The 21,118-nt window shown below is 44.8% G+C and overlaps 1 protein-coding gene across 7 annotated transcripts in view; it reads right to left on the bottom strand.

The window, feature by feature from the left end:
- CCDC157 (coiled-coil domain containing 157) overlaps positions 1-21,118 on the bottom strand; it is a 116,676-nt gene that overhangs the window by 71,889 nt on the left and 23,669 nt on the right. For 4 of the 7 annotated variants that reach the window (XR_011319594.1, XM_069760160.1, XM_069760154.1 and 1 more), the window contains exon 2: positions 19,707-19,958. The exons of the other annotated variants lie outside the window; for them this stretch is intronic. Coding sequence is in view for 3 of the 4 variants with exons in the window: in XM_069760160.1 (XP_069616261.1) it covers positions 19,707-19,954 (248 nt within the window). In the remaining variant the exon portion in view is untranslated. The remainder of the gene's footprint in view (positions 1-19,706; positions 19,959-21,118) is intronic. 7 annotated transcript variants of the gene reach the window in all.

The raw sequence follows: 21,118 nt of genomic DNA, 5'->3' as shown, positions 1-21,118 counted from the left end.
CCAACGATGCCGGTAACCAGGGTAAACATCGGGTTACTAAGCGCAGGGCCGCGCTTAGTAACCCGATGTTTACCCTGGTTACCATCCTAAAGGTAAAAAAACAAACGCTTCATACTTACCTTCCGCTGTCTGTCCCCGGCGCTCTGCTTCTCTGTACTGGCTGTGAGCACAGCGGCCGGAAAGCAGAGCGCTGGGGACAGACAGCCGAAGGTAAGTATGAAGCGTTTGGTTTTTTTACTTTTAGGATGGTAACCAGAATAAACATCGGGTTACTAAGCGCGGCCCTGCGCTTAGTAACCCGATGTTTACCCTGGTTACCAGTGAAGACATCGCTGAATCGGCGTCACACACGCCGATTCAGCGATGTCAGCAGGAAGTCCAGCGACGAAATAAAGTGCTGGACTTTCTGCAGCGACCAATGATGTCACAGCAGGATTCTGATCGCTGCTGTGTGTCAAACTGAACGATATCGCTAGCCAGGACTCTGCAACGTCACAGATCGCTAGCGATATCGTTTAGTGTGACGGTACCTTAAGAGCATCTGCACTCCCATCATTCAGCACAAAGAACTCCGTCACCTCCTGTTTTATATTATCTAAATCTATAGTGTGCAACCAGTTAGGATGAATCTTCCACTCTCTCCTGCTCGCGGCCTGTGTCCCCAGCAATCGAAACTCTACCTCAATTGGACTATGGTCTGAGAGGGCCCTCGGTAAGTACCGCACATCCCCCACCATCGTGTCCAACAGACGTTTACCTAGAGCCATATCAATTCTGGACGGAGTACTATGAGCCGGTGAATAACATGAATACCCCCTCTCCCCAGCATGTCTAACTCGCCATAGGTCAATCTTACCTATTTCCCGAACATAGGTACCAAACGTAGTAATGTGCCCCACCGTCCTATTCTAGGAGTTTTTATTTTTGTCCCAAATGTCATCGCATATATTACTAAGATCACCAATAAATAGAAATCGGGCCCCAACGTTCCACCCGTTCCAACATTTCTCTAATTTTCTTACTTGAGTATGGAGGCGGAATATACATTGTCACTATACACATCAACACTTAATGTATTTCACATTGTACCACCACGTACTGACCATCCACATCCACATGTACCTTCACCTCTTCATAATGCACTAGCATGGGTACCAACACTGACACACCCCTTGAATACGTAGAGAAGGTAGAATGGTATACCCTCTATATCCAGCGCCTACATCTACATCCACCTTCTCCTGCACCAAGTGCGTCTCCAGCAGACATATCATTGAAACCCTTTGATCTCGAACATACTGCAGACTCGACGCCCGCTGTTGTGAATTCTGTGGCAGAGTTCACTCCTGTGGTCACAAGTGGTACTTCGGCTGATTCTCTCTGGGATTTTCCGTTTGTGGAGGAAAGTGGTACTGCAGCTTCTGAGTTTCCTCCCTCAGGTGATCTGGTGAGCTCGTTAGCTTCTTCTCTACTTAACTCCACCTGATGCTTTGATCTATGCTTCCTGTCAATGTTTCAGTGTGGGACTTGTTTTTTCCCTGGATCATTCCTGTGGCCTGCTGCTCTGCAAAGCTAAGTTTTGCTTATGTTATTTTGTTGCTATTTTTCTGTCTTCAGGATTAGCTAGTTTCTCAGGCTGTGACGAGGCGCCTAGGTTCTGGTCAGGAGCGCTCCACGGCTACCTTTAGTGTGGTTTGATAGGCTTAGGGATTGCGGTCTGCAGAGTTCCCACGTCTCAGAGCTCGTTCTATTATTTTGGGTTATTGTCAGTTCACTGTATGTGCTCTGACCTCCATGTCCATTGTGATTCTGAATTGCCTTTCATAACAGTACAGGAAGCCAAAAGTGCTAATGATTCTCAATAGAGGGAAAAAAGAAGTTCTGAGACCATTTTTTTTTCTTTGCACTGTGTTTTGTCTTTTTTTTCCCCTAGACATTTGGGTGGTTCAGGACACAGGTGTAGCAATGGACATTAAAGGTCTGTCTTCATGTGTGGATCAGCTCACGGCAAGAGTTCAAAATATTCAAGATTTTGTGGTCCAGAATTCTTTGCTTGAACCGAGAATTCCTATTCCAGATTTGTTTTTTGGAGATAGAACTAAATTTCTGAGTTTCAAAAATAATTGTAAACTATTTCTGGCTTTGAAACCTCGCTCTTCTGGTGACCCTATTCAACAGGTTAGGATCATCATTTCTTTTTTGCGCGGCGACCCTCAGGACTGGGCGTTTTCTCTTGCGTCAGGAGATCCTGCATTGAGTAATGTCGATGCGTTTTTCCTGGCGCTTGGGTTGCTGTACGATGAGCCTAATTCAGTGGATCAGGCAGAAAAAAATTTGCTGGCTCTTTGTCAGGCTCAGGATGAGATAGAGGTATATTGTCAGAAATTTAGAAAGTGGTCAGTGCTCACTCAATGGAATGAATCTGCGCTGGCAGCAATATTTAGGAAGGGTCTCTCTGAAGCCCTTAAGGATGTCATGGTGGGATTTCCTATGCCTGCTGGTTTGAATGAGTCTATGTCTTTGGCCATTCAGATCGGTCGACGCTTGCGTGAGCGTAAACCTGTGCACCATTTGGCGGTATTACCTGAGCTTAAACCTGAGCCTATGCAGTGTGATAGGACCTTGACCAGAGTTGAACGGCAAGAACATAGACGTCTGAATGGTCTGTGTTTCTACTGTGGTGATTCCACTCATGCTATCTCTGATTGTCCTAAGCGCACTAGGCGGTTCGCTAGGTATGTCACCATTGGTACTGTACAGTCAAAATTTCTTCTGCCCGTTACCCTGATCTGCTCTTTGTCATCATATTCTGTCATGGCATTTGTGGATTCAGGCGCTGCCCTGAATTTGATGGACTTGGAATATGCTAAGCGTTGTGGGTTTTTCTTGGAGCCCTTGCAGTGTCCTATTCCATTGAGAGGAATTGATGCTACGCCTTTGGCCAAGAATAAGCCTCAATACTGGACCCAGCTGACCATGTGCATGGCTCCTGCACATCAGGAGGTTATTCGCTTTCTGGTGTTGCATAATCTGCATGATGAAGATGCATGAAAAAAAAACCGCGCGATTCAAGCTTCAGGAGGCTAATTTGCATATTCCAGGTGCCTTCTGGGAGAAGCGAAGTCTCCCTAAGCTAGAAGATCGTTGGGTACAGCCGGGACCAGCTGCTTCGAAAGCATCACCAAACCAGGGATTCAAGCTTCAGGAGGCTAATTTGCATATTCCAGGTGCCTTCTGGGAGAAGCGAAGTCTCCCTAAGCTAGAAGATCGTTGGGTACAGCCGGGACCAGCTGCTTCGAAAGCATCACCAAACCAGGGATTCAAGCTTCAGGAGGCTAATTTGCATATTCCAGGTGCCTTCTGGGAGAAGCGAAGTCTCCCTAAGCTAGAAGATCGTTGGGTACAGCCGGGACCAGCTGCTTCGAAAGCATCACCAAACCAGGGATTCAAGCTTCAGGAGGCTAATTTGCATATTCCAGGTGCCTTCTGGGAGAAGCGAAGTCTCCCTAAGCTAGAAGATCGTTGGGTACAGCCGGGACCAGCTGCTTCGAAAGCATCACCAAACCAGGGATTCAAGCTTCAGGAGGCTAATTTGCATATTCCAGGTGCCTTCTGGGAGAAGCGAAGTCTCCCTAAGCTAGAAGATCGTTGGGTACAGCCGGGACCAGCTGCTTCGAAAGCATCACCAAACTGCGCGCCGTAAGGCGCGCGAATTTTTGCCTGTAGGACATTATTGCAAGAGAGCTTGGCTGAGTAGATTACACAAGAAGGAAAACACACAGCAAGTCAGCAGGATCTAGGAGCAACATGGCAGATGTGACAACCTACATGGTGAGCTGCAGCATGTGCTACATGTTCACAGATCGACCAGAAGAAGAATCCAATTTCACCTGTCAGAAGTGTAGACTAGTGGCCCTTTTAGAAGAAAAGGTGCGGGGTCTGGAAGAAAGAATAGCAACTTTGAAACTCATCAAAGAGAATGAAGACTTTCTAGACAGAACAGAAGCATCTCTACTGGTCACAGAAGGTGCAAAAAGTGTCAGAGAACCTCCAAAAGCAGATGAGTGGAAGCATGTGACCAAAAGAAGCAAGAAGACCATGGAGAAATCACCAACCACACAACTGAAGAACCGATATCAAATCTTTGTAGAGGATGAAGATGGCACACCTAAGAATGAAGCAATACCAGCAAGCAAAAAAGAAAAGGGCACACAGCAACAAGTGACAGCAAAAAGTACAGCCAAGAAGCAACGAAGAGTGGTGGTGGTGGGAGACTCACTACTGAGAGGCACAGAAGCAGCCATCTGCAGACCGGACATAACTGCAAGAGAAGTATGCTGCCTTCCAGGTGCGATGATCAAGGATGTGACCGATAGGATACCAAAGCTCTTCAGCTCCAAGGACGTCCACCCATTTCTTCTGATACATGTTGGCACCAATGACACGGCAAGGAAGGACCTACCGACAATCTGTAAAGACTTTGAAGAGTTGGGGAAGAAAGTAAAGGAACTGGATGCACAGGTAGTTTTTTCTTCTATCCTTCCAGTAGACGGGCATGGCACCAGGAGATGGAACAGGATCCTTGATGCAAACAACTGGCTAAGACGATGGTGCAGACAACAAGGATTTGGATTCCTGGACCACGGTGTGAATTACTGGTATGATGGACTCCTCGCCAGAGACGGACTACACCTCAACAAACCTGGGAAACACTCATTCGCCAGAAGACTCGCTACACTCATCAGGAGGGCGTTAAACTAGAAGAAGGGGGGACGGGAAGAAAAACATTAGACTCGAACAAAGACGACCCAGGAAAACATACTCAGAAGGGAGGTAAGAACATTTCTAAAACAATCCACAGTGAGGAGATTGGAACAAAACAAAATCCTCTAAACTGCATGCTCGCAAACGCCAGAAGCCTGACAAACAAGATGGAAGAACTAGAAGCAGAAATATCTACAGGTAACTTTGACATAGTGGGAATAACCGAGACATGGTTAGATGAAAGCTATGACTGGGCAGTTAACTTACAGGGTTACAGTCTGTTTAGAAAGGATCGTAAAAATCGGAGAGGAGGAGGGGTTTGTCTCTATGTAAAGTCTTGTCTAAAGTCCACTTTAAGGGAGGATATTAGCGAAGGGAATGAGGATGTCGAGTCCATATGGGTTGAAATTCATGGAGGGAAAAATGGTAACAAAATTCTCATTGGGGTCTGTTACAAACCCCCAAATATAACAGAAACCATGGAAAGTCTACTTCTAAAGCAGATAGATGAAGCTGCAACCCATAATGAGGTCCTGGTTATGGGGGACTTTAACTACCCGGATATTAACTGGGAAACAGAAACCTGTGAAACCCATAAAGGCAACAGGTTTCTGCTAATAACCAAGAAAAATTATCTTTCACAATTGGTGCAGAATCCAACCAGAGGAGCAGCACTTTTAGACCTAATACTATCTAATAGACCTGACAGAATAACAAATCTGCAGGTGGTTGGGCATTTAGGAAATAGCGACCACAATATTGTACAGTTTCACCTGTCTTTCACTAGGGGGACTTGTCAGGGAGTCACAAAAACATTGAACTTTAGGAAGGCAAAGTTTGACCAGCTTAGAGATGCCCTTAATCTGGTAGACTGGGACAATATCCTCAGAAATAAGAATACAAATAATAAATGGGAAATGTTTAAGAACATCCTAAATAGGCAGTGTAAGCGGTTTATACCTTGTGGGAATAAAAGGACTAGAAATAGGAAAAACCCAATGTGGCTAAACAAAGAAGTAAGACAGGCAATTAACAGTAAAAAGAAAGCATTTGCACTACTAAAGCAGGATGGCACCATTGAAGCTCTAAAAAACTATAGGGAGAAAAATACTTTATCTAAAAAACTAATTAAAGCTGCCAAAAAGGAAACAGAGAAGCACATTGCTAAGGAGAGTAAAACTAATCCCAAACTGTTCTTCAACTATATCAATAGTAAAAGAATAAAAACTGAAAATGTAGGCCCCTTAAAAAATAGTGAGGAAAGAATGGTTGTAGATGACGAGGAAAAAGCTAACATATTAAACACCTTCTTCTCCACGGTATTCACGGTGGAAAATGAAATGCTAGGTGAAATCCCAAGAAACAATGAAAACCCTATATTAAGGGTCACCAATCTAACCCAAGAAGAGGTGCGAAACCGGCTAAATAAGATTAAAATAGATAAATCTCCGGGTCCGGATGGCATACACCCACGAGTACTAAGAGAACTAAGTAATGTAATAGATAAACCATTATTTCTTATTTTTAGGGACTCTATAGCGACAGGGTCTGTTCCGCAGGATTGGCGCATAGCAAATGTGGTGCCAATATTCAAAAAGGGCTCTAAAAGTGAACCTGGAAATTATAGGCCAGTAAGTCTAACCTCTATTGTTGGTAAAATATTTGAAGGGTTTCTGAGGGATGTTATTCTGGATTATCTAAATGAGAATAACTGTTTAACTCCATATCAGCATGGGTTTATGAGAAATCGCTCCTGTCAAACCAATCTAATCAGTTTTTATGAAGAGGTAAGCTATAGGCTGGACCACGGTGAGTCATTGGACGTGGTATATCTCGATTTTTCCAAAGCGTTTGATACCGTGCCGCACAAGAGGTTGGTACACAAAATGAGAATGCTTGGTCTGGGGGAAAATGTGTGTAAATGGGTTAGTAACTGGCTTAGTGATAGAAAGCAGAGGGTGGTTATAAATGGTATAGTCTCTAACTGGGTCGCTGTGACCAGTGGGGTACCGCAGGGGTCGGTATTGGGACCTGTTCTCTTCAACATATTCATTAATGATCTGGTAGAAGGTTTACACAGTAAAATATCGATATTTGCAGATGATACAAAACTATGTAAAGCAGTTAATACAAGAGAAGATAGTATTCTGCTACAGATGGATCTGGATAAGTTGGAAACTTGGGCTGAAAGGTGGCAGATGAGGTTTAACAATGATAAATGTAAGGTTATACACATGGGAAGAGGGAATCAATATCACCATTACACACTGAACGGGAAACCACTGGGTAAATCTGACAGGGAGAAGGACTTGGGGATCCTAGTTAATGATAAACTTACCTGGAGCAGCCAGTGCCAGGCAGCAGCTGCCAAGGCAAACAGGATCATGGGGTGCATTAAAAGAGGTCTGGATACACATGATGAGAGCATTATACTGCCTCTGTACAAATCCCTAGTTAGACCGCACATGGAGTACTGTGTCCAGTTTTGGGCACCGGTGCTCAGGAAGGATATAATGGAACTAGAGAGAGTACAAAGGAGGGCAACAAAATTAATAAAGGGGATGGGAGAACTACAATACCCAGATAGATTAGCGAAATTAGGATTATTTAGTCTAGAAAAAAGACGACTGAGGGGCGATCTAATAACCATGTATAAGTATATAAGGGGACAATACAAATATCTCGCTGAGGATCTGTTTATACCAAGGAAGGTGACGGGCACAAGGGGGCATTCTTTGCGTCTGGAGGAGAGAAGGTTTTTCCACCAACATAGAAGAGGATTCTTTACTGTTAGGGCAGTGAGAATCTGGAATTGCTTGCCTGAGGAGGTGGTGATGGCGAACTCAGTCGAGGGGTTCAAGAGAGGCCTGGATGTCTTCCTGGAGCAGAACAATATTGTATCATACAATTATTAGGTTCTGTAGAAGGACGTAGATCTGGGGATTTATTATGATGGAATATAGGCTGAACTGGATGGACAAATGTCTTTTTTCGGCCTTACTAACTATGTTACTATGTTACTATGTTATGTGGTCGTGTTGGGGTTGCCATGGCTACAAGCCCATAATCCAGTATTAGATTGGAAATCCATGTCGGTGTCCAGCTGGGGTTGTCAGGGGGTACATGGTGATGTTCCATTTCTGTCAATTTCGTCATCCACTCCTTCTGAGGTCCCAGAGTTCTTGTCTGATTACCGGGATGTATTTGATGAGCCCAAGTCCAATACCCTACCTCCGCATAGGGATTGTGATTGTGCTATCAATTTGATTCCTGGTAGTAAATTCCCAAAAGGTCGATTGTTTAACCCCTTTCTGCCATTAGACGTACTATTGCGTCCATGTGGGGTGGGCTTTACTTCCCAAGGACGCAATAGTACGTCATATGCGATCGGCAGCGCTCACGGGGGGAGCGCCGCCGATCGCGGCCGGGTGTCAGCTGTTTATCGCAGCTGACATCCGGCACTATGTGCCAGGAGCGGTCACGGACCGCCCCCGGCACATTAACCCCCGGCACACCGCGATCAAAGATGATCGCGATGTGCCGGCGGTACAGGGAAGCACCGCGCAGGGAGGGGGCTCCCTGCGGGCTTCCCTGAGCCCCCCGCAGCAACGCGATGTGATCGCGTTGCTGCGAGGGTCTCACCTCCCTCCCTGCTCCCTCCAGCCCCGGATCCAAGATGGCCGCGGATCCGGGTCCTGCAGGGAGGGAGGTGGCTTCACAGAGCCTGCTCAGAGCAGGCACTGTGAAGGCTGCAGCGCTGCATGTCAGATCAGTGATCTGACAGAGTGCTGTGCAAACTGTCAGATCACTGATCTGTGATGTCCCCCCCTGGGACAAAGTAAAAAAGTAAAAAAAAAAAATTTCAAATGTGTAAAAAAAAATAAAAAAAAATATTCCAAAATAATGAAAAAAAAAATAAAAATATTATTCCCATAAATACATTTCTTTATCTAAATAATAAAAAAAAAAACAATAAAAGTACACATATTTAGTATCGCCGCGTCCGTAACGGCCCGACCTATAAAACTGGCCCACTAGTTAACCCCTTCAGTAAACACCGTAAGAAAAAAAAAAAAAAAAAACAACGCTTTATTATCATACCGCCGAACAAAAAGTGGAATAACACGCGATCAAAAAGACAGATATAACTAACCATGGTACCGCTGAAAATGTCATCTTGTCCCGCAAAAAACGAGCCACCATACAGCATCATCAGCAAAAAAATAAAAAAGTTATAGTCCTGAGAATAAAGCGATGCAAAAATAATTATTTTTTCTATAAAATAGTTTTTATCGTATAAAAGCGCCAAAACATAAAAAAATGATATAAATGAGGTGTCGCTGTAATCGTACTGACCCGAAGAATAAAACTGCTTCATCAATTTTACCAAACGCGGAACGGTATAAACGCCTCCCCCAAAAGAAATTCATGAATAGCTGGTTTTTGGTCATTCTGCCTCAGAAAAATCGGAATAAAAAGCGATCAAAAAATGTCACGTGCCCGAAAATGTTACCAATAAAAACATCAACTCGTCCCGCAAAAAACAAGACCTCACATGACTCTGTGGACCAAAATATAGAAAAATTATAGCTCTCAAAATGTGGTAACGCAAAAAATATTTTTTGCAATAAAAAGCGTCTTTCAGTGTGTGACGGCTGCCAATCATAAAAATCCGCTAAAAAACCCGCTATAAAAGTAAATCAAACCCCCCTTCATCACCCCCTTAGTTAGGGAAAAATTAAAAAAATGTATTTATTTCCATTTTCCCATTAGGGCTAGGGTTAGAGTTAGGGCTAGGGTTAGGGCTAGGGTTAGGGCTAGGGCTAGGGTTAGGGCTAGGGTTAGGGCTAGGGTTAGGGCTAGGGTTAGGGTTAGGGCTAGGGTTAGGGTTAGGGCTAGGGTTAGGGCTAGGGTTAGGATTAGGGTTAGGGCTACAGTTTGGGTTGGGGCTAAAGTTACAGTTAGGGTTTAGATTACATTTACGGTTGGGAATAGGGTTGGGATTAGGGTTAGGGGTGTGTCAGGGTTAGAGGTGTGGTTAGGGTTACTGTTGGGATTAGGGTTAGGGATGTGTTTGGATTAGGGTTTCAGTTATAATTGGGGGGTTTCCACTGTTTAGGCACATCAGGGGCTCTCCAAACGCGACATGGCGTCCGATCTCAATTCCAGCCAATTCTGCGTTGAAAAAGTAAAACAGTGCTTCTTCCCTTCCGAGCTCTCCCGTGTGCCCAAACAGGGGTTTACCCCAACATATGGGGTATCAGCGTACTCAGGACAAATAGGACAACAACTTTTGGGGTCCAATTTCTCCTGCTACCCTTGGGAAAATACAAAACTCGGGGCTAAAACATATTTTTTGTGGGAAAAAAAAAGATTTTTTATTTTCACGGCTCTGCGTTATAAACTGTAGTGAAACACTTGGGGGTTCAAAGTTCTCACAACACATCTAGATTAGTTCCCTGGGGGGTCTAGTTTCCAATATGGGGTCACTTGTGGGGGGTTTCTACTGTTTAGGTACATTAGGGGTTCTGCAAACGCAATGTGACGTCTGCAGACCATTCCATCTAAGTCTGCATTCCAAATGGCGCTCCTTCCCTTCCGAGCTCTGCCATGCGCTCAAACGTTGGTTTCCCCCAACATACGGGGTATCAGCGTACTCAGGACAAATTGGACAACAACTTTTGGGGTCGAATTTCTCCTCTTACCCTCGGGAAAATACAAAACTGGGGGCTAAAAAATAATTTTGGGGGGAAAGATTTTTTTTTTTAATTTTCACGGCTCTGCGTTACAAACTGTAGTGAAACACTTGGGGGTTCAAAGCTATCACAACACATCTAGATGAGTTCCTTAGGGGGTCTAGTTTCCAAAATGGTGTCACTTGTGGGAGGTTTCTACTGTTTAGGTACATTAGGGGCTCTGCAAATGCAATGTGACACCTGCAGACCATTCCATCTAAGTCCTCATTCCAAATGGAGCTCCTTCCCTTCCGAGCCCTCCCATGCGCCCAAACAGTGGTTCCCCCCCACATATGGGGTATCAGCGCACTCAGGACAAATTGGACAACAAATTGTGGGGTCGAATTTCTCCTGTTACCCTCGGGAAAATACAAAACTGGGGGCTAAAAAATAATTTTTGTGGGAAAAAATTTTTGTTTTATTTTTACGGCTCTCCATTATAAACTTCTGTGAAGCCCTTGGTGGGTCAAAGCGCTCAGCACACATCTAGATAAGTTCCTAAGGGGGTCTACTTTCCAAAATGGTGTCACTTGTGGGGGGTTTCTACTGTTTAGGTACATTAGGGGCTCTGCAAACGCAATGTGACACCTGCAGACCATTCCATCTAAGTCTGCATTCAAATGGCACTCCTTCCCTTCTGAGCCCTCCCATGTGCCCAAACAGTGGTTCCCCCCACATATGGTGTATCATCGCACTCAGGACAAATTGGGCAACAAATTTTGGGGTCCAATTTCTCCTGTTACCCTCAGGAAAATACAAAACTGGGGGCTAAAAAAATAATTTTTGTGGGAAAAAAATTTTGTTTTATTTTTACGGCTCTGCATTATAAACTTCTGTGAAGCACTTGGTGGGTCAAAGTGCTCACCACACCTCTAGATAAGTTCCTTAGGGGGTCTACTTTCCAAAATGATGTCATTTGTGGGGGGTTTCAATGTTTAGGCACATCAGTGGCTCTTCAAACGCAACATGGCGTCCCATCTCAATTCCTGTCAATTTTGCTTTGCAAAGTCAAACGGCGCTCCTTCCCTTCCGAGCTCTCCCATCCACCCAAACAGTGGTTTACCCCCACATATGGGGTATCAGCGTACTCAGGACAAATTGTACAACAACTTTTGGGGTCCAATTTCTTCTCTTACCCTTGGGAAAATAAAAAATTGGGGGCAAAAAGATAATTTTTGTGAAAAAATATGATTTTTTATTTTTACGGTTCTACATTATAAACTTCTGTGAAGCACTTGGTGGGTCAAAGTGCTCACCACACCTCTAGATAAGTTCCTTAGGGGGTCTACTTTCCAAAATGGTGTCACTTGTGGGGGGTTTCAATGTTTAGGCACATCAGTGGCTCTTCAAACGCAACATGACGTCCCATCTCAATTCCTGTCAATTTTGCATTGAAAAGTCAAACGGCGCTCCTTCCCTTCCGAGCTCTCCCATCCGCCCAAACAGTGGTTTACCCCCACATATGGGCTATCAGCGTACTCAGGACAAATTGTACAACAACTTTTGGGGTCCAATTTCTTCTCTTACCCTTGGGAAAATAAAAAATTGGGGGCGAAAAGATAATTTTTGTGAAAAAATATGATTTTTTATTTTTACGGTTCTACATTATAAACTTCTGTGAAGCACTTGTTGGGTCAAAGTGCTCACCACACCTCTAGATAAGTTCCTTAGGGGGTCTACTTTCCAAAATGGTGTCACTTGTGGGGGGTTTCAATGTTTAGCCACATCAGGGGCTCTCCAAACGAAACATGGCGTCCCATCTCAATTCCAGTCAATTTTGCATTGAAAAGTCAAATGGCACTCCTTCGCTTCCGAGCTCTGCCATGCGCCCAAACAGTGGTTTACCCCCACATGTGGGGTATTGGCATACTCAGAACAAATTGTACAACAATGTTTGGGGTCCATTTTCTCCTGTTACCCTTGGTAAAATAAAACAAATTGGAGCTGAATTAAATTTTTTGTGAAAAAAAGTTAAATGTTCATTTTTATTTAAACATTCAAAAAATTCCTGTGAAGCACCAGAAGGGTTAATAAACTTCTTGAATATGGTTTTGAGCACCTTGAGGGGTGTAGTTTTTAGAATGGTGTCACACTTGGGTATTTTCTATCATATAGACCCCTCAAAATGACTTCAAATGAGATGTGGTCCCTAAAATAAAATGGTGTTGTAGAAATGAGAAATTGCTGGTCAACTTTTAACCCTTATAACTCCCTAACAAAAAAAAATTTTGGTTCCAAAATTGTGCTGATGTAAAGTAGACATGTGGGAAATGTTACTTATTAAGTATTTTGTGTGACATATCTCTGTGATTTAATTGCATAAAAATTCAAAGTTGGAAAATTGCGAAATTTTCATAATTTTCGCCAAATTTCCGTTTTTTTCACAAATAAACGCAGGTACTATCAAATAATTTTTACCATTGTCATGAAGTACAATATGTCACGAGAAAACAATGTCAGAATCACCAGGATCCATTGAAGCGTTCCAGAGTTATAACCTCATAAAGGGACAGTGGTCAGAATTGTAAAAATTGGCCCGGTCATTAACGTGCAAACCACCCTTGGGGGTAAAGGGGTTAATTTGTCCGTGCTTGAGCACACCGCTATGCGCAGTTATGTGAAGGAATCCCTGGAGAAGGGGCATATTCGCCCGTCATCGTCGCCATTAGGAGCAGGGTTCTTTTTTGTAGCCAAGAAGGATGGTTCGCTGAGACCTTGTATAGATTACCGCCTTCTTAATCAGATCACGGTTAAATTTCAGTACCCCTTGCCATTGTTATCTGATCTGTTTGCTCGGATTAAGGGGGCTAGTTGGTTCACAAAGATAGATCTTCGTGGTGCGTATAATCTGGTGCGAATTAAGCAAGGTGATGAATGGAAAACTGCATTTAATACGCCCGAGGGTCATTTTGAGTATCTCGTGATGCCGTTCGGACTTGCCAATGCTCCATCAGTGTTTCAGTCCTTTATGCATGACATCTTCCGAGAGTACCTGGATAAATTTCTGATTGTGTACTTGGATGACATTTTGATCTTCTCGGATGATTGGTAGTCTCATGTGAAGCAGGTCAGAACGGTTTTTCAGGTCCTGCGTGCTAATTCTTTGTTTGTGAAGGGATCAAAGTGTCTCTTTGGTGTGCAGAAGGTTTCATTTTTGGGGTTCATCTTTTCCCCTTCTACTATCGAGATGGATCCTGTTAAGGTCCAATCCATCCATGATTGGACTCAGCCGACATCTCTGAAAAGTCTGCAAAAGTTCCTGGGCTTTGCTAATTTTTATCGTCGCTTCATCTGCAATTTTTCTAGTATTGCTAAACCATTGACCAATTTGACCAAGAAGGGTGCTGATGTGGTCAATTGGTCTTCTGCTGCTGTGGAAGCTTTTCAAGAGTTGAAGCGTCGTTTTTCTTCTGCCCCTGTGTTGTGTCAACCAGATGTTTCTCTTCCGTTCCAGGTCGAGGTTGATGCTTCTGAGATTGGAGCAGGGGCTGTTTTGTCGCAGAGAGGTTCTGGTTGCTCAGTGATGAAACCATGCGCTTTCTTTTCCAGGAAGTTTTTGCCTGCTGAGCGTAATTATGATGTGGGCAACCGAGAGTTGCTGGCCATGAAGTGGGCATTCGAGGAGTGGCGTCATTGGCTTGAAGGAGCTAAGCATCGCGTGGTGGTATTGACTGATCATAAGAACTTGACTTATCTCGAGTCTGCCAAGCGCTTGAATCCTAGACAAGCTCGTTGGTCATTGTTTTTTGCCCGTTTTGACTTTGTGATTTCGTACCTTCCGGGCTCTAAAAATGTGAAGGCGGATGCTCTGTCTAGAAGTTTTGTACCCGACTCTCCGGGTTTATCTGAGCCTGCGGGTATCCTCAAGGAAGGAGTAATTGTGTCTGCCATCTCCCCTGATTTGCGGCGGGTGCTGCAAAAATTTCAGGCTAATAAACCTGATCGTTGCCCAGCGGAGAAACTGTTTGTCCCTGATAGGTGGACGAATAGAGTTATCTCTGAACTTCATTGTTCGGTGTTGGCTGGTCATCCTGGAATCTTTGGTACCAGAGAGTTAGTGGCTAGATCCTTTTGGTGGCCCTCTCTGTCGCGGGATGTGCGTGCTTTTGTGCAGTCCTGTGGGATTTGTGCTCGGGCTAAGCCCTGCTGTTCTCGTGCCAGTGGGTTGCTTTTGCCCTTGCCGGTCCCGAAGAGGCCTTGGACACATATCTCTATGGATTTTATTTCTGACCTTCCCGTTTCTCAAAAGATGTCAGTCATTTGGGTGGTCTGTGATCGCTTTTCTAAGATGGTCCATCTGGTACCCTTGTCTAAATTGCCTTCCTCCTCTGATTTGGTGCCTTTGTTCTTCCAGCATGTGGTTCGTTTGCATGGCATTCCAGAGAATATTGTTTCTGACAGAGGTTCCCAGTTTGTTTCCAGGTTTTGGCGAGCCTTTTGTGGTAGGATGGGCATTGACTTGTCTTTTTCCTCGGCTTTCCATCCTCAGACTAATGGCCAGACCGAGCGAACCAATCAGACCTTGGAAACATATCTGAGGTGCTTTGTTTCTGCTGATCAGGATGACTGGGTGTCCTTTTTGCCTTTGGCTGAGTTCGCCCTTAATAATCGGGCCAGCTCGGCTACCTTGGTTTCACCGTTTTTCTGCAATTCTGGGTTCCATCCTCGTTTCTCTTCTGGACAGGTTGAGTCTTCGGACTGTCCTGGTGTGGATACTGTGGTGGACAGGTTGCAGCAGATTTGGACTCAGGTAGTGGACAATTTGACCTTGTCCCAGGAGAAGGCTCAACTTTTCGCTAATCGCAGACGCTGTGTGGGTCCCCGACTTCGTGTTGGGGATCTGGTTTGGTTATCTTCTCGTCATATTCCTATGAAGGTTTCCTCTCCTAAGTTTAAACCTCGTTTTATTGGTCCGTATAGGATTTCTGAGGTTCTTAATCCTGTGTCTTTTTGTCTGACCCTTCCAGATTCTTTTTCCATACATAACGTATTCCATAGGTCATTGTTGCGGAGATACGTGGCACCTATGGTTCCATCTGTTGATCCTCCTGCCCCGGTTTTGGTGGAGGGGGAATTGGAGTATATTGTGGAGAAGATTTTGGATTCTCGTGTTTCAAGACGGAAACTCCAGTATCTGGTTAAATGGAAGGGTTATGCTCAGGAGGATAATTCCTGGGTTTTTGCCTCTGATGTCCATGCTCCCGATCTTGTTCGTGCCTTTCATTTGGCTCATCCTGGTCGGCCTGGGGGCTCTGGTGAGGGTTCGGTGACCCCTCCTCAAGGGGGGGGTACTGTTGTGAATTCTGTGGCAGAGTTCACTCCTGTGGTCACAAGTGGTACTTCGGCTGATTCTCTCTGGGATTTTCCGTTTGTGGAGGAAAGTGGTACTGCAGCTTCTGAGTTTCCTCCCTCAGGTGATCTGGTGAGCTCGTTAGCTTCTTCTCTACTTAACTCCACCTGATGCTTTGATCTATGCTTCCTGTCAATGTTTCAGTGTGGGACTTGTTTTTTCCCTGGATCATTCCTGTGGCCTGCTGCTCTGCAAAGCTAAGTTTTGCTTATGTTATTTTGTTGCTATTTTTCTGTCTTCAGGATTAGCTAGTTTCTCAGGCTGTGACGAGGCGCCTAGGTTCTGGTCAGGAGCGCTCCACGGCTACCTTTAGTGTGGTTTGATAGGCTTAGGGATTGCGGTCTGCAGAGTTCCCACGTCTCAGAGCTCGTTCTATTATTTTGGGTTATTGTCAGTTCACTGTATGTGCTCTGACCTCCATGTCCATTGTGATTCTGAATTGCCTTTCATAACAGCCCGCCTAGACTTATCCGCGAGGCTTCTTACATTCCAACTCAGTATCTTAATGCAATCCCCCAACATGTGACTCATCATCTTTCATAGTATCTTCACTCCCAAGTATGATCTGTCTAACCCCTCCCACCCCCACTGCCAAAACCCAACTTACCCCCCTAACCCTCCCAATGCTACACATTCTGCCTCTTATCAAGAGTGGGGCTCCACCGCCCATTGCGAACACTCTCCCTTGCTTTACCCTCTCCACTCGCCTCCCGCTACCGTAAAGAACAGAATTTCTTATAGTTTTTTAAAAACAAAACATTCCAACGTATATGAACATGTAGAGAAACTACAAACAAACTTGCAGTACCCCGCATAACCCTCCTCCCCCGTACATATTAACCATTACTGCACCCTCTGGCCATTCACTCAATATGGTCCAGCTCAGCCCTCAACAGTTGCCCATCCCTTTAGCAATTATGTTATTAAACACAGATCCCTCCTCCAGCGACAGAGAAATATCTCCCATCCGGAACTCCCCGAAATTTCAATCACCTTTTTCTTTAAGTTTTTTAGCATTAGTGTCTATCCACTGGGTAGCGTCATCTGGTGTCAGAAAAAAGTGGGTTTTATCAAAAGCCACCACTCTTAACTTTGCAGGAAACATCATAGAGTATTGCACTCTCAGTTCCCTCAGTCGTCTCTTGACCCCAGTGAACTTCATCCTCTGTTTCTGAACCACTGCAGAATAATCCGGGTAAATAGCAATTCTTTGACCTCCAACCGTCAGATCCTCCATTTCTCTAGCCTTCCTAAGGATAATGTCCCTGTCCCTGTAGTTCAGTATTTTGGCAAGCATGGTACGGGGATTCGCTCCTGGGGCAGGGGGCTTCAGCGGGACCCTATGAGCTCTCTCAACAGCAAAAACTTTTGTCAACACTGTGCCACCAATTTTCTCCATCAGCCAGTTTTCAATAAACTCAGTGGGGCTCTCACCTCAGTTTTTTCAGGCAGACCCACTATACGTATATTATTCATTCTGGACCTGTTTTCCAGATCCTCATTTTTGCGGCCAGCTCTGATATCGCTTGAGCAAACTTTTTCTCCGCCTTTTGCAGCTTTACCAAATGGTCTTCTGCAGTGCTCACCCTCTCCTCCACCACACCCATGCGTCTGTCCATCTTTTGCAGGGCTGCATTTATCTGTGCTGTTTCCCCTTTAACCTCCTGCATCTGAAGGGTCAGGGTATTTAGGGACTGTTTGCATGAGGAGACCAGTGCAAAAACATCCCTGAGGGTCGGCTCATCTCCCGGTGTCATATCTTCAGGTCCTCCTATTGCCCCCGCCATGCTGCTTTTCTCCCTCCCCTTCTGTACCTCATCCTCTCCTGCCGGGATCACATCCTCCTCCTCCATGTCAGCTCCGGTTACCTTCTCTACCTCCTCCGCTTCTTCCACTCTGGCAAACTGCTGGAGCTTCGCTGCCACCTCCATGCGCCTCTGACATGCGGCATTAACTTTGTCAGCGTCTTCTCTGGCCTTGGAGCCATCTTGGCTGGCTCCTGCATCGCCGGCTCCCACGTCCCTCTGCCGCCGTCTGGTCCGGTGTCGGGTCCACCACTCAGCACCGCTTTGCTCCCCAGACCCACAGCCAGCCGGTATGCAGCAGAAAAGCCCGGTCAGCGGCGTCTGCACAGGATTTTTAGAAATTCAGTAGCGGGAGCGCTCTTCTGTGCGTCCGCTCATATGGCCAGTTAGGACACACCCCCCATATTCATTACTGTAATGAGCGGTACCATGTGACCGCTCACTACAGGAAGAAGCTGCCGGCACCCAGAGAACCAGGGGCGTCCAGGGATCGCGCCAGGAGCAGGTGAATATTATTAGACAGCTGCCGTTCCCCCTCCCCTGCCGACCCCTGGGAATGACTCGAGTATAAGTCGAGAGGGGCAATTTCAGCCTAAACAAATGGGCTGAAAATCTCGGCATATACTCGAGTATATACGGTAAATCTTTAAGTGTGGGAGTTATTTGCTCACTCATTGCTTTATAGAAGGAACCATTAAATCCATCGGGTCCAGGTGCCTTATTGGCTCCCATCCCCTTTACTGCCATGCTAATTTCTTCTTCCGTGATGAACCAATTCAATTCTTGTAGTTCCTCATCTGTCAATCTAGGAAATAAATGATTTAGGAGCTGTGGTTTACATGACCAATGGAATCAATATGTACATATATTAAAGTTGTTGTCCAAATTTAGTATATAAGTAGCTGCTAATTAAAGGGGCTGTCCAGCTAAAAATTGAATGTGTTTAAAACAACAAGTTACTAATATAGTGCAATTATCCAGGATGCCTTGATCTTCATATATTGGCTGTGGCCCCCATTGCTGACAGGTCCCATACCAGCTTGCTAAGTAAATAAGGCAGCACACTGCAGCGCTAGAACATACAAACTTGAAATACGAAATTTGAACTGAATTACTGCACTAGAAATATGAAAAATGAGAGCGTTTAGCGCATAAAAATGGCCAATTTTATGTGTACCTGGTAGCCCCTTTACGGCATCTCTCTTATACCAGGTCCTACGCTTTTTTATTCTCAGCGAGGTAAGGCAAGCGTAGGACCTGGTATAAGAGAGATGCCGTAAAGGGGCTACCAGGTACACATAAAATTGGCCATTTTTATGCGCTAAACGCTCTCATTTTTCATATTTCTAGTGCAGTAATGCAGTTCAAATTTCGTATTTCAAGTTTGTATGTTCTAGCGCTGCAGTGTGCTGCCTTATTTACTTAACTATATACGAGTTGGCGACTCTAGGTTCAGCACCTGTTCACACTGAGTCTATGTTTGGATGTGCAGGTCAGGTTTTTGAAATCCATACCGGCTTGCGGCTGACACAGGCCTCTATCATCTGCTCCTGCTACACGTGATCATCTGCCACTAATGCTGAGACCAAGGTCCAGAGAAGGATGAAATGTTGTCTAACTTCTTTACACATACTGGAGCCACTTATGCTGACGGATAAGAAATAAAACAAGTACTCTATCCACCAGCCTTTGAGTGCGGTTCTTTCCTGTGTCAGCATATCATCAAGGGCGCTAGATGCCTGGCACAGTTAAGTAGCTAAGGCAGCCCCCCTACTCTCTGCATAGCCAGCTTAGCTATTAAAGTGAACCGGTCAGCCAGGCCCCTTCATACAATAGTGATGATGTGCCAAAACAGAAAAGCACAACTCAGTAGGGAAGCTGTGGGGACCAGGTCCCGGAGTGGGTATCGTCAGATCAAATCAGGTGAGATAATTCACCCATACTAGGAACTTGTCACTTTAATCCAATTTAAGGAGATTTTTGTAAATTAAAGCAAACTAAACCCTTAAAATTCAAGTAGCTCACCAAGACATAAAGGAGGATTTCCCATACCTGTCAATCACAAGCTCCAATAATACCATGTGTGAAAGCTGCGTGTAGTCTGTATCATCCTCTACATAGTCATATCTATCCAACAACTGCACCAGGTCTAGATCACAGGACGTCTTATCAGGGAACTTCCAGGACGGGAACCGTACAGCACCAACTCTGGAGAACACGTCGATCAGAGTACCCTGAAGATCAGTGATGTCCTTTCTTAGACTTTCCATACACGTACGATCTCCCAACAAGCAGGCCATGTTTCTAGAATAAGAGCAGACACAGAAGATACAACAAGAGCAGAAGCGGCAAGAGATGTATATTTATACAGTCAGACAGCAAAGAACACGTAAAGGCAAGGTATAATCAGGAAATTACCTGTTTGAAAAAAGTTTTTCCGGTTTGTGTTTTCTGGGGGGCAGGGATGTGAGCGGGAGCATTTTTTCCATGTACAATCTTTCTTTAAAAAAAAAAAAGGGAAATCTTGGGATTTTCACACTGACCGCCGGGGCAGATGTTGTTGTGAATGGAGGAGGAGCAGGGTCAATTGTTGGATCCTGCGTTATTGCTGTAAAGATGTGTTACCGCTCATTGTAAAGGCCCTTTAACACTGAGTTTTCTCCCACATTTAGTGGTACCGTCGGGGCTTACGTCTGAACTCCCTGCAAAACAGGAATCGGGCGTATACGCCGATGATCCATTGACTATAATGGTGCAGACAGAGTCACCATGTGCTTTGTTGTGCATCATTTTCGGCAGTATACAGCTATTAGTGCCGAACAGAAAGACGCAGTCCGTCTCTGATAATGCATGGAAAAGCTGCAGCACAATAGGCAGGCTATGGATTCAAAAATCTAGAACACTGTCTGAAATCTGTACACGTCCTAAACAAAAAATAAACTTTTCCAAAAGAAAAAAACCCCGCTATAACTACTATACTTTTCTAAAATTTGCTTCCAATTCCTTTTATTCTACACTCTGGGATGTTATGTTCTAAGATCTTATGTTCCCCATTCCTTGTACCAGAGGCAGAACATGTATGAATGGATGCCCATATGATCGCTGTATTTTTCATCATCTGCAGCCAGATGTCTTACATTATACTAAAAGGGATTTTAAAAGATTTGTTCACACATTGCAGTGGAGAACCATGCGGTTTAATGTAAAGATAACAGAAGATTAATGGTGCCCAGCATGAATCACAGCATGACAATATTCTCAGAAATAATCAGGAGTTTCAGAGAAAATATACCTTGAAGATCTGGCCGGGGACGAGTCCGGTTGCGCCCCTGGCAGGGTCTTTCCAGCTCTCTTAGAGGTGATTGACAGGTCTCTCCCTATGGACACGCGAGGGAAGGACCCGTCAATAACCTCTAGCAGCGCTGGGAGAAGACGGCCAGACTAGTCTTGTCTGCAGTAATGGT

The sequence above is a fragment of the Ranitomeya imitator genome, chromosome 1 (assembly GCF_032444005.1).
Source record: "Ranitomeya imitator isolate aRanImi1 chromosome 1, aRanImi1.pri, whole genome shotgun sequence".
In the NCBI taxonomy this organism is placed as follows: Eukaryota; Metazoa; Chordata; class Amphibia; order Anura; family Dendrobatidae; genus Ranitomeya; species Ranitomeya imitator.
The sequence above is the reverse complement of the archived record's forward strand: the minus strand, read 5'-3'. Positions and strand labels throughout refer to the sequence as shown.